This window comes from Vigna umbellata, chromosome 11, assembly GCF_029865625.1.
Source record: "Vigna umbellata cultivar VRB3 chromosome 11, Vumbellata_1.0, whole genome shotgun sequence".
NCBI classification, from domain to species: Eukaryota; Viridiplantae; Streptophyta; class Magnoliopsida; order Fabales; family Fabaceae; genus Vigna; species Vigna umbellata.
Window position 1 is genome coordinate 7,534,903 of NC_142175.1, and position 12,655 is coordinate 7,547,557.

Genomic DNA, 12,655 nt, shown 5'->3' on the forward strand with positions numbered 1-12,655 from the left:
TATACCACCTAAAATGAGGATGAATATAACAAAATTCAAGGTTGGGCACTAGAATAAGATTACTATTACTACTAGATTAGGATTCAATTGTATCAGCGTAAAAAAAAATTAAATTTAGATTACCAAAAAAAACATTTTGTAGGATGCTTTTTCATAAAATTCATATCATCACACCAAAAATATTGTTACTACTTTCTTCGTCCTAAAGCCAAAATGAAAAAACAAAATAACAATTTATCAAAAATAAAAAAATAAAAAATAGTAGAAGAAAGGGAAGATGAAACTCCAATGTTTTCATCTCAAGACAATTACTTTGATTGGTACCGAATAGGGGTGACACAGAGCCTCGCTAGAGTAAGATTACTATTGGATTAGGATTCAATAATATCAGCGTAAAGAAAAATTAAATTCATATTACCAAAAAAAACATTTTGTAGGATGGTTTTTCTAACAATTCATATCATCACACCAAAAAGACCATTACTACTTTCTTCGTCCTAACACCAAAATGACAAACCCAATTAACAATTAATCCAAAATGAAAATTAAAAAATAGTAGAAGAAAGGGGAGATGAAACCCCAATGTTTCATCTCACGACGATTACTCTTATCGGTACCGAATCGGGTGACACACGCTAGATCCTCCATAGGGAACCAAATTTGGGAAGAATGAAGAAGGAGGAACAAAACTCCTCTCACTAGATGGTAAAAATGAAGTAAGAAAGGTGCAGTCGCGAATAAAGGTGCAGTCACAACTATTGTCGTTGATGACTTGGTTTCAAATTAGCGAGATTTAGGCGGTGGTGGCTTCAACTGTTTAACAAGGTGCAGTCGCGAATAAAGGAGATGCAGTGGCCAACCATGAATAGTTGCGATGGTATTGGGCATGATGAAGACAAGAGTTGTCGTGGATGGAGGCGAAGTGATGGCATACCCCCTAGCCATGGTCAAAGCACTTTCAAAAGAGTGGAAGTCATCCTTGAAAATGGAGTCAACTCTACCTTGTGGACCACCTTTGCAGCCATCGTGAAGCATGAATTGAATAGTAGTGTAGGATATTTAGGTCATTCTATTCAGCCATGTAGTGTAGGTTTTTTTAAGGCTTGTATTAAGGCCTAAGTAGCATAGGATTTTCCTCAAGTTAGACATCCAAACCAAGTGGAAAGTGTGTACCATGTGTCATGCTTCTATTGGAGATTATTTGCTTTTTAAAAGTAGCCACATAACACCCTAGAAGTGGAGATGATTTCTTTTTTGTAGTGGTCACATGTCCCTCCACCATTAAAGAGGATTTGTGACACATGGCTCCCTCCTATTGGTGTGCAATATTCGGCCAACACCTTGCATGGTGGCTAGGTTTGCTTTTAGGTTTTCAAAATATGCCTTTAGGGTTAGAAGGAGACACCCTTGACTTATAAATAAAGGTGTCTCCATATTTCATCTTGGATTAGTGTAATGTTATGCTACCAAATTAGGCCATATACTTCCTAAATCAAAACTAAAGTAACCCTAGAGGTCCCTCTAGTCACCTTCCTCATTGAGTTGGCCTAACCTCTCTTTGAGTCACCAAGCATCAAACCAACTCCACCTTTTTGCAAAAACCTTGAGCGTCTCCTCACCACCACCATTTGTGCCACCTTGACCTTCCTTTCCCACCATTTTCTGCATCATAATACTCTAAGGGATCATCTCATTGTTTCCTTTTAAGCTTTGTCCAACCTAGCTAAGAAGGTTGTTATCACGAAGAAAGGTTTTTGCTTACTGTTTCACGAGCGAAGAAGAACGAGAGGGGAGTGGAACTTGCCGCACTAGTGACATTGTTGGACATCATTCTCACTAACAGTGATTCTAGTCATGAAGAAGAAGAAGATGAAGTCTCATGAGCTCTTTTTTGGAGAAGAGGAGAAAGTATTTTAGTTCAGATCGAAAACATAAGTGTAGTGTGAAAATGAGGAAGAAAACAAAAAAATATTTTCACTTTACCGACGGTTTCCTTCTTGAATCGCCAAAAAAAATTTAATAAAAAAATATTTTTAATTTATCTACTATTTTAATAAAGTTATCGGAAATTTTTGAAGTTGTTTAAAACCACTAAAAATAAACATCTCTTATAATATATTATTTTGGTAACGTAAATCATTATTTGAAGGGGTAAGTTTAAAATTATTAATATATATTGATTAGTTTTTTAACTTGCAAATCAAATTGGAACATTCTTAATTAATTAATAAAATTTATAACTCAAATGTTGTTGGAGGTGTACATCAATAAATACTAGTTTGTCAAAAAACATTATTATTATGATACGTTATTATCAAAACTAGGATTGATCATGTGAGTGTATGTATATCCTTTTTATGACAATGGTGATTTTTATTTTAACGGTGATGAAAATAAAACTAAAAAATAATCGCTGCTTCAATGTAAGTTTTGTCGAAAGTCAAGGTTCACTATTTCAACACTACTGTAACAAGTTAAAAACATCAATTCCAAATAGCGTGCCTAACAATTACCATTATCAATTACAAAGAAATAAAATCATTGAGTCAACCAATCATGTAGCTAAACTAACCACAAACCAAATAACCACCCACTTAGGAAAAAATATTTCTTATATTTTTTTCTCTTCTCTTCTCCAAATTCATGATGTTTCTTATTTCTATTTTTTTCATTAACCCATTTATGTTAAATGAAAATAAACTAATTATTATAATTTAATAAGATTATAATTATATGAAAAATATTATAATCAAATAAAAAATATTATGAGAATATTATTAAAATTAATTATTATACTTAAATTTTAATTTAATGTTATTGAACAGTAAAGAAAAATACATTTTAACATGAAAATAGTGTTCCTAAACCTAACTTTTTTATTATTGATAATGGTTCTTATACATTTAAAAATTATTGTACCAGTTGTGCTCTATATTATTTGTTTTATCATATAAATATACTTTCATCAAAACTTCAAATTTATGTCCGGAATTTAAAATCATGAATGCAGATGCTCTCAGTAAAGTTCTACAGGTATTCTTTAAACACAACTCAATAATAATAATAAAAAAATACTTGCTTTTATTACAGAAAAAATTAAGAATATTCTGATTGAAATTATTAAACACGAGTCACGCGGGGCCATATATCTTCGTGGCAAAGCAATGATTTCAGAGAAACTCTTGTTTCCAGCCAAATTACAATCATATTTTTTCCACGCTCCCTGATCATTACCCTTGCATGATTCTCAGTTATTTTAAGAGTCCACATAGATTAAATTTTAAGGATTTAATTTAAATTTAAATAATTATGTTAGAATGAATTCAATCTATTTTAAATATGAAATAATTTAAAATTATAATATATTTTTTAAGAACAACTTTTAGACTACAAGTTTACTTGTTCCTTTTATATTTCATAAAATATGAAATTATTTAATAACTACAAAAGTAAATCAAATTTTTGATATATAATACATTTTTTTCTAAGTTAGGTAGTGTTTGGTACTACATAAAATTTAAATTCTTAAATTTGAGTATAGATCACTTTCCAATCATAGTAAATAATGTACTATATCTAAATTCATATTTCTTTTAAAATAAATATCTTAAATTGTAAATGAATTTTAAATTAATATATATGTTTTAAAAATATTTTTTAAAGAAAAAATTAGTAAAAATAATATGTTTTAAATAATGATATAAGCAAGTTAATCTTTCATCTTTAGTATAAGAGAATTTTTTTTTAGAATAAATAGGAACTTATTCTTTTTAAAAATTGGATAAAATTAAATGTTGAAATAGATAAAAATATTAAAGAAAAAGACTAAAAAATATATAAAAGTTAAAAAGAAGAAAAAAAGAACTAAATATATTTATATATTATTATCTCTATTTTCTCTTTTTTCACATATTTAATAATTATAAATTTAAGTAGGTAAATTACATGTGAATGTATATGTCACATTGCACTTTTTATATTTTATATTAATATTTAAACCATTAATGTCACATTCCGAATTAGTAAAATTATTTTATTAACTAAAATATTATCATAATACAGAAAAATTACATGGGTATATTTCTTATATTACATTGTTATTAAGTATTTTTTTAAGAAACATTAAAACAATTGGATGGAAATTATACGCAATACCTAAATATCTAACAAGATAGTTTCCATTATCTATATTTATAACTATTTCATTGTTGTTCCTCGCCTACACTATCATATGTTCATGTAACATACGATCATAATGGATAAAATTATAACAAAAACAAAAATATAAGGGTAAACTAAAATTATTAAATTTTTACTAACATATCTATATTATTGCCAAAATAAAAAATCATACATATACTTAATATAGATTTACACATAATTATGGTCGTAATAAAAGATTTATCATATAATTGTATTCATACATCATTTCATAAAACAAGTAATATCCCAACCAATTACGTAGTTTCACATTACACTTTCAAAGAGTTTCATACTTATCATACTCATCATACAAGACACGACTTCCAAAGGACTCCATATATTGATTAGAGTATGAGACCACATATTTGTTATGCTCACTCTCCCCTTTCTTGTCATTCCATGGTCACATCTTATACCATCGAATATATTAGGGTAAATCACTCATCTATACATTTAATTGTAAATGTCAAATCTACCGATAAGGACATATTTCAACTTTCACTTTACGTATCTTACTTTATGTGATTCCAATACTTAATAGAGTCATGATAGTCTCGCTCTAATTCTCATATCAATACACTACACACAACAAATCAACAGTAGAGTTTTCACCTTTGGAACTACTACACTCTCATCTCAAATCATTCATATCGAACAAAGGAGAATTTCAACAAAAAAAAAAAAAAAAAATATATATATATATATATATATATATATATATATATATATATATATATATATATATATATATATATATATATATATATATATATCATTCACATATCTCACACCTCTATCATTTCATCTATAATTCATCCATGTCATACATCTGTATGTTATTTCCATGCAAACTCATCATTTATCAATTAATTCAATTATAATATCAATAATACATCATTTATTTCTATTTCATTAGCATAATATTCAAATAAACTATTACCAATAATTATATCAAAACGGTGAAAAACAATTATCTAATCACAGACCTCAAATCAAAGGTTTGTGATTCAAAGTGATGATTCATATGTCTACGATAAAATTTTAGCTCGATCCAACAGTTAACAAAGCGAAAATCCTAATTTTTGTACGATGACTCACGGTTGAAAACAAGGTTTCGCATGGTGCCCTAAACATAGCGTCCAACACCAAATCCCCTAAATTTCCTAAGATTTTCACCCGAGAGTTATGCCTGGATGTCCTTTGGTGGTGCCTAACACCAACAACTCAGTGAGGCACAATTTGATTGGTGCCTAGGAGTATTGCAAGAGCACCCAACACTACACCAAATATGTGAAATTTCTCAATAAGTATTAATTGATCAATTTGACTCTTCATGAGTTATTCACCACTTAATATACTTTATAAGATCGTAATATAATTATATCTTAACCAAGAAAGACCAATTTGAAGAATTAATTGTCTCACAGAGAAATCCCTCATCCAACACAGAAGAACCATTTCAAGTACATAAAGGTCGATGCTAACTTATAATACCAATTTGTTAATTTGATATGCTTAAATATGGTCCACCTTTAGTTATTTCTAACTGAAGACTACATGAATCATTGGAAGAAAGCAGATTACAAAAGAGATATATTAAGCTAACACACCAAACATAGAATCAATCATTCAAATTAATAAACACAACTCATCAATCCTCTAACTAGTAAAATTCATCTCATTCATCAATACTAATCAGTTCAACCAATCACTTCAAATAGGTAAATTAAAATTCAAAGACAGATTAACTCATTCCATGCATCACACACCATCACCACACAATTCACATTTCATCTATTTCAGGTGAGGGAAGCTAATTTTTGTTGTTTCATGTCAAATTTTATTTTTAATTGTTGACTATGCAATGCAATTACGTTTTTGAACCTAAATTATATTATTTTTTTTAATTGAGTGGTTGGATTGAATATAAAACATGTTGAATGTGAAATATATCAAATTAGGTGTGTTGTTGAATATAAAACATGTTGAATGTGAAATATATCAAATTAGGTGTTGATGTTCTTTGTGGGATGAAAATATGGAATCGATTTTGTTAGTTGATATTGGTGTTTCTATTTGTGATTCTGTGCTATTGGATTGTTGAAAGCATGTGATGGTATTTTGGTTTGGTTTGACACTATCAAATTGCAGAATATTTTTTTTTGCGTTATGCAGACTCATTAGGTGAGCCCTATTCTCGTTGGGCAACTACCAAAATTGAGTTTGGCAGAGGGTCAAAGGAGGCTTGCTTATTGGAAAAGTACACTCTCGATAAGCGAATTCCGAACTCGAGTTTGATAGAGAGTTAGAGGAAAGGGACTTGTTGAGTGAATTTGTTTTTCCTGGATGAATTATTCTAGATTTTGTTCTAATATTGGACTCATTGGGCAAGGCATTCAGTCGTTAAGCGAGAGAGCCTTCAAGGGTTACCTCGCTGAGCGAGTGTGTGACCTCGATGAGAGAGTTTACATAATTCATTGATGCATAGTTGATGAAAATTACGAAGAGATAACTTATGTGAATCATTCAATAAGATGTTCTAGGGCTTGAGGGATGTGATATATTGATTGCATCTTGTGTTTGAATTGTATGGTCATATCCTTCCGAAGGAGGAAAGGTATCGCATGTGAATCTACTGTTATCCATTTACTAGGTACACTCCTTGGAATCTATTATTATACTCTACTAAACTCTCAAACTCATATAAAAGAAGGAGTCTAGGTGGTGAAGAGGGAAAAGGGTTCTTATAGTTAGCTCTCGGGTTATGGATCCCTTTTCTAATAGGCTATAAGAGAAATCACTTTGTCATGAGAAAGGGGGACCATGTACAATTACTAGAATTGTAACACTATGAATTTTCATTTTACATGACAAAGCAAAGTTTCTAGAGTCTGAGTGGATGCATGCATCCAGATAATTGAGTTTAGGTTATATGTATGCTGATGAATGACAATTGTTTTGTATTTTCTTTTGCAATGATCACTTCTATGACATAAGTAGACGAGGTTGCAGGTGATTAATGGTACTAGCTAATAGGTCAAGGCTTGTGTTTTGGAGTGTTTTTGAAAGTGATGTACATAGATAGATCATATGATGTATTTTATTACTCTTGTTTTGTATTTTGAATGATTGTTGTAACTTAAAGGTTTTAAAAGACTTTAATTCGGTGAAAGAACTATAATTACACTATATTGATATGCTTGTAAAATCATGAATGAAAGAGTGTAAGGAGACTTTCTCAATTCAAAAGGTTAGAAAGTGCAAAATTAATGAATATCGAGAATTGTTACAATTGCTTCCTTGGGTTGCTTAATACTTAAATGGTAAGAATCCAAAATTATATTTTCTTGTTACATAAACAATTAACATTTATTTATTTATACATGTAAGTTATATATAAATATATTTTACACTTTATACTATTCTTTTTTTATCATATTATATTCCATGTTATTTCGGTTAATAAAGTTTTGGACGATTAAACATATTTTTTATATTTAATTTTAAATTTACAACAATTTCGACAAAAAAAAAACTCAAGTTTTAAAATCAATATCAAACTAATTTATACATATTCAAGTTATTTTTTTAGAAACTATTATATTAAATTTTAATCTAATTGTTTGAATTTATAAAAATTCAAGATCTTGTTCTAGAAAACATGATAAATTATTTAGATTTATAATAGATTGAATAATAATCGAGTTGATATAATTTACTGAATTTTTTTTTCTCTCCTAAGTTTTTTTCTCATTATCTTTCTTCTTTATGTAAACTCAGCAGTTGACTATATACTGTCAGAACTCTTAAAACCCCAAGTTAGTGGAAGACATGTGTAGGTGTAAGGGTTTCTGAAATTCAGAAAGTGGAAGACAGGTGTGAGATGCAGAGTGGACTATCGGTTTTGACGGTGATATAAAAATCAAATTTTCAAACTTTGTGTCACTTTTTCTGCATGCACCCTTCTTCTTCAACATTCTGAGTTGCTCATTTCTCCTCCTTCTCTCTATAAATTTCATACTTCTCTCTAAGAATTCTCATATTTTTCCTCTTCTGATCAACAATCAGACCACGTCTGAGATCTCCTAGTGTCAAGAGCTTTCTATTACACCGATCAAGTTGTTGGTTTGAGTTGGTAAGTTCATTCCTCTCTTAGCACTGTTGTTTTCTGGCACCTGCAAACCAAGTTTCTGGTTGCATGAGTTTATTATCTCATTTTGAGCACACTTCTAGTCTTTTGTTTGGTTTAGTTTCATAAATCGTGACCTGTAGGATTCTAAGATTTCTGGTGGTGAGTTATTCTATACAAATTGTGAGCGTTCGGTTAAGCTTAAGAGGTAAGGGAAGCTTATATAATTTGATTATGATTCTTTGTTCTGAATGGTTGTATGTTTGTCTGATCATTTGATGAAAATGAAATATTGGTGTTACTGCATGTTTGTTTGAATGAATGGATAATTTATAAATGATGTGAACTGGGTTAAGATAAGGTGTGATCTGAAGTCTGCAGCATTTTGCGTAATTCTATGTTTGTCATCGAGAGTCATTATCGACCGATCGGTTTTTCTCTTAGTATACTGGTAAATAAGCGTTCGGTCTAAGTATAGCTTCCTGTTTGTAATTAGCTTCGTTAAGGTAATCTATAATACTTAAAGTTGTAGAAATTATATTTATTCTTTATTGAAAATAAGTGTTATGTATTTGTATTATATATATATATATATATATATATTCATTATTTTGGTATAAGCTCAGTAGTGCTCGGTCTTAAACCAGGCGCTCAATCTCAGCGGTGCTCGGTTTTGAACCAAGCGCTCGGTCTCATCATAATACTCAGTTATATTATTTTTGGAATAAAAGTGTTCAACCCTCATTTAGTGTTCGGTTTAAACTCTTAGGTCTCAGATTAAAACTTTCATCATTTTTTGTTAGGTTTAATTATATGTAATCTATAGTATTCATACATTCCTTGATTTATGTTAGTAAAGACCTCTCGGTCAAAATGGTTGAGTATCCAGGAAACGTTCCTTATTATTATAAGTGTTAGGCTTCTGATGAGTCTTGTCTCGAATGGACCGTTCGATCTTGTTCTGCGGATAGTGAAAGACTGCTCAATCTTACACTAATCGTTCGGTTATGATAATCTAAAAAGTATTCTCTTGTTCGGTCTTGCTTCTAAGATTGATGTTATCTCTTTCAGTTATGTTCTAAAATGGGATCTGATTTTCATTGGTTTGGTTTGACTGGATTAATGATGAAGTATGATGATATTTAAAATGTGATATGAATGGAATAGTATGGATATGAAAGAGTATTTCAGGGAGGAATATCTCAGGATTTCTTATGGAATGGTAAAGTATGAATGTGGTCATGCTAAGGTGGCCTTTATCCTGATATTCTGTGATTACTCATTCTCAAGTAAAGAGGAGGAGTAAGTCATGTGTGAGAATGGCAGAAGGTCCTAGTCCATATGGTAAGATGGACGACAACATAACGGACTAACCTCAGGTGGCAGCTGTTGAGGGCATCCCAACTACTACATCACTCGGGTGCAAAAACGTCATAGTTACACAGAATTCATACAGTCCGAACAGTCAGAGTAAAGTGGTCGGTCATTGCATTCTTTACTGTATGGTTATTATTGGAAATGTATGATTGGTTGTTGCATGATTGACCTATTGATTTATCTCAGATTTATGTGAATTATATGCTTACTGAATTGATTAAATTACATAAGTTTACCCTATTTCCTGTCTTGTCTGTATTGTCCGTTCGGTCGTCCTTTTCTGTTGTAATGATCATCCTGTGGATGTGAGCAGAAAAGGACGAGTGTATGCTGGAAGAAGCTTTGGAAGAAGTGGAAGTTAAGGCTGAACCTTAAGACCGTTCGACAGTTAAAGTTATTTTATTTTGTGTAACCATTCGGTATAAGCATGGTTTTATAACCGTTCGGTTTAGTCCTTTTTTTTTAAGAGACTAAATTCTCTAGTATTGTTGTAAGGTCGTTCGGCCAAAACGTACCTCTTCTCTTTTAGAACTGAACTGTAATATTGTTAATTGTGAATATTCTATAGTATGGTTTTGTACTATATTTTTGGGATGTTACAATATGCTGATTTTTTTTTTTCTAAATGCGACATGTATTTTAGTTATTGAAGTGAACATGGTTAAAACATAGTTATAAAAGGTACAAAATTCTCTCTAAATTTAATACCATGTTTAAAATTTGACTATTGACCTAAAAATAATAGTTATTAGATTTTGACTCAAAATCATTACACTAAAATAAATTAAATCAATGTCACATGATCCATGGGAGTGCTTATTGAGAGAATATAAGGGAGTGCTTGTTTCACATAATATACGATTTTATAACAATGTATGGCGAAACATTGTATAGAAGGATCTCATTTCACATATTCTGATGCTATTATAATTTCTTGAAATAAAATCAAAAAAATTGTTTAATTTAAAATTATAAATTAAAAAGAAAAAGAATAAGCAGTGTATGCGAGAGGGAAAATTTTATTCTTATATTTATAATGGGAAGCCCATTTATTATATTTAATTAAGTTAATCTCTTCCAAGATTCTTCCAACATAAAACTTAAATTTAAAATTGCATTCGAAAAAAATATCATTCGGCTTTATTTCATCTATGATTCTAATTTTCTCTTACGATAAAAAAAAATCCGAAACAAACACTGTAGTTTCTATAAATATATATTTTTAATTTATTCATAAAAAAAAATCATCTTCACCTGATAAATAAATGGATCCTAATAAATATAAATACATAGTAATTTTAAATTATGCAACAATTTCTCTTTTATTTCAACTTTAGACAATTTCTAAATTTTATTAACTTTTTTTTTCTAAATTAAGAACTTCAATTTTATATTATTTAAAATATAATTAATAAAAATATAAATAACAATGATACAAATACATTTATTAAATATTTGTTTTCTTTTTTTTCATTATTTAAAATTATAACTATCTCATGCTAAACCTATCTAAATGTTCATGGATATTATAAATTTCAATCAATACTTTTTAAATATAAAAATGTTTTACACTACACAACAATTTAGAAAAATATTATTCTACACCATTTTAATATGACTTAATAATTTTTATAGGAGCAAAATAATCTTAATAAAATTAGATGAAAAAAAGAAGCACTGTAAAAAGTACCATTAAGGACTATTGTCACAACAATTTGTTTGTATTTTGTGAAAGAAAGTAATGAATGTGGTCACACTATACACCACCAATGAGTTCTAGGAAATGATGGCACCAACAACCACACCCACCCATTCATCTTTTTCCCCACTTTCTCCACTTCCTTGTCTCCTTATAAGCCTTTCACCCTTCACCCCTTTTCCACTCCCAAACCCTTCTTCTGCATCCAAATTTGGCACCAAACACACCATGCCAAACCCATATTCTTTCCTCACATTCTCTCTCCTTCTTCTCCTCTCTTGCCACCTTCTCAATGCCCAAGAACACTCTCAGTTTGGCCATGCCGTAGACCGCAAGCTGTTAGGCCTAAAGAGGAAAGAAAAACTCAGTCATTTCAAGTTCTATTGGCATGACATTCTTACTGGGCGCAACCCCACTTCGGTGTCGGTTGTTCCACCGTCTTTGAAGCTCAACACCACCACAGCTTTCGGCTTGGTCAACATGATCGACAACCCTTTGACTTTGGGGCCCGAATTGAGTTCCAAGCTTGTGGGGAAGGCTCAGGGGTTCTATGCCTCAGCTTCCCAGACCGAGATTGATCTTCTCATGGCCATGAACTTTGCATTCTCTGACGGGAAGTACAATGGCAGCACCATCACCATCTTGGGGAGGAACTGTGTTTTCAACAAGGTGAGGGAGATGCCCGTGATCGGAGGCAGTGGGCTTTTCAGGTTTGCAAGAGGCTATGCAGAGGCTAGGACCCATTGGGTTGATTTCAAGAGTGGGGATGCTATTGTTGAGTACAATGTTTATGTTATGCATTATTGATTATTTATTTGATTATGGTATAGAACAGATCATATACACTTGGCTTTTTCTTTAGCAATTCTCACTCTTTGTTTCTTTTGAGGGATATGGCATTTGCTTTTGCTTTTGATGCCTACCTTTGCCTTTTCGTGAAATGGGGCTTATTGCTATGAACCCATCTCTGTTCCCTATTTAATTATGTTGTATTTGTGGTTGGTGTGATATTTAGAATAATAATTTATGATCCTCTTTATATTGCATGCAATTGGAAAACAATGTATGATGTCTTGAACTGATTCAATTGGAGCAAAGGCTTTCTGCAATAGACACAATCTAACATGTAAGAAACTCAAGTATGGTCCATTTAGCAGTGTGAAATTTCCTTCTGCATCTTCCACATTATGATTGTATTGAAATGAAATAAACCATGGATGTTGTGGTTTCTTGCATAAGAATGTGGC

The 12,655-nt window shown here is 30.8% G+C and overlaps 1 protein-coding gene across 1 annotated transcript; it reads left to right on the forward strand.

Annotated features, from left to right (window-relative positions):
• The first annotated feature begins 11,549 nt into the window (after positions 1-11,549).
• On the forward strand, positions 11,550-12,454 carry LOC124839597 (dirigent protein 22-like). Its single transcript, XM_047315470.2, has one exon. The coding sequence runs from the start codon at positions 11,637-11,639 to the stop codon at positions 12,213-12,215; it is 579 nt and encodes a 192-aa protein (XP_047171426.2). The 5' UTR covers positions 11,550-11,636; the 3' UTR covers positions 12,216-12,454.
• Positions 12,455-12,655: the final 201 nt, after the last annotated feature.

Bases quoted from the DNA above. Each gene is read 5' to 3' on its own strand.
- LOC124839597 (XM_047315470.2), top strand. From the start codon at position 11,637: ATGCCAAACCCATATTCTTTCCTCACATTCTCTCTCCTTCTTCTCCTC.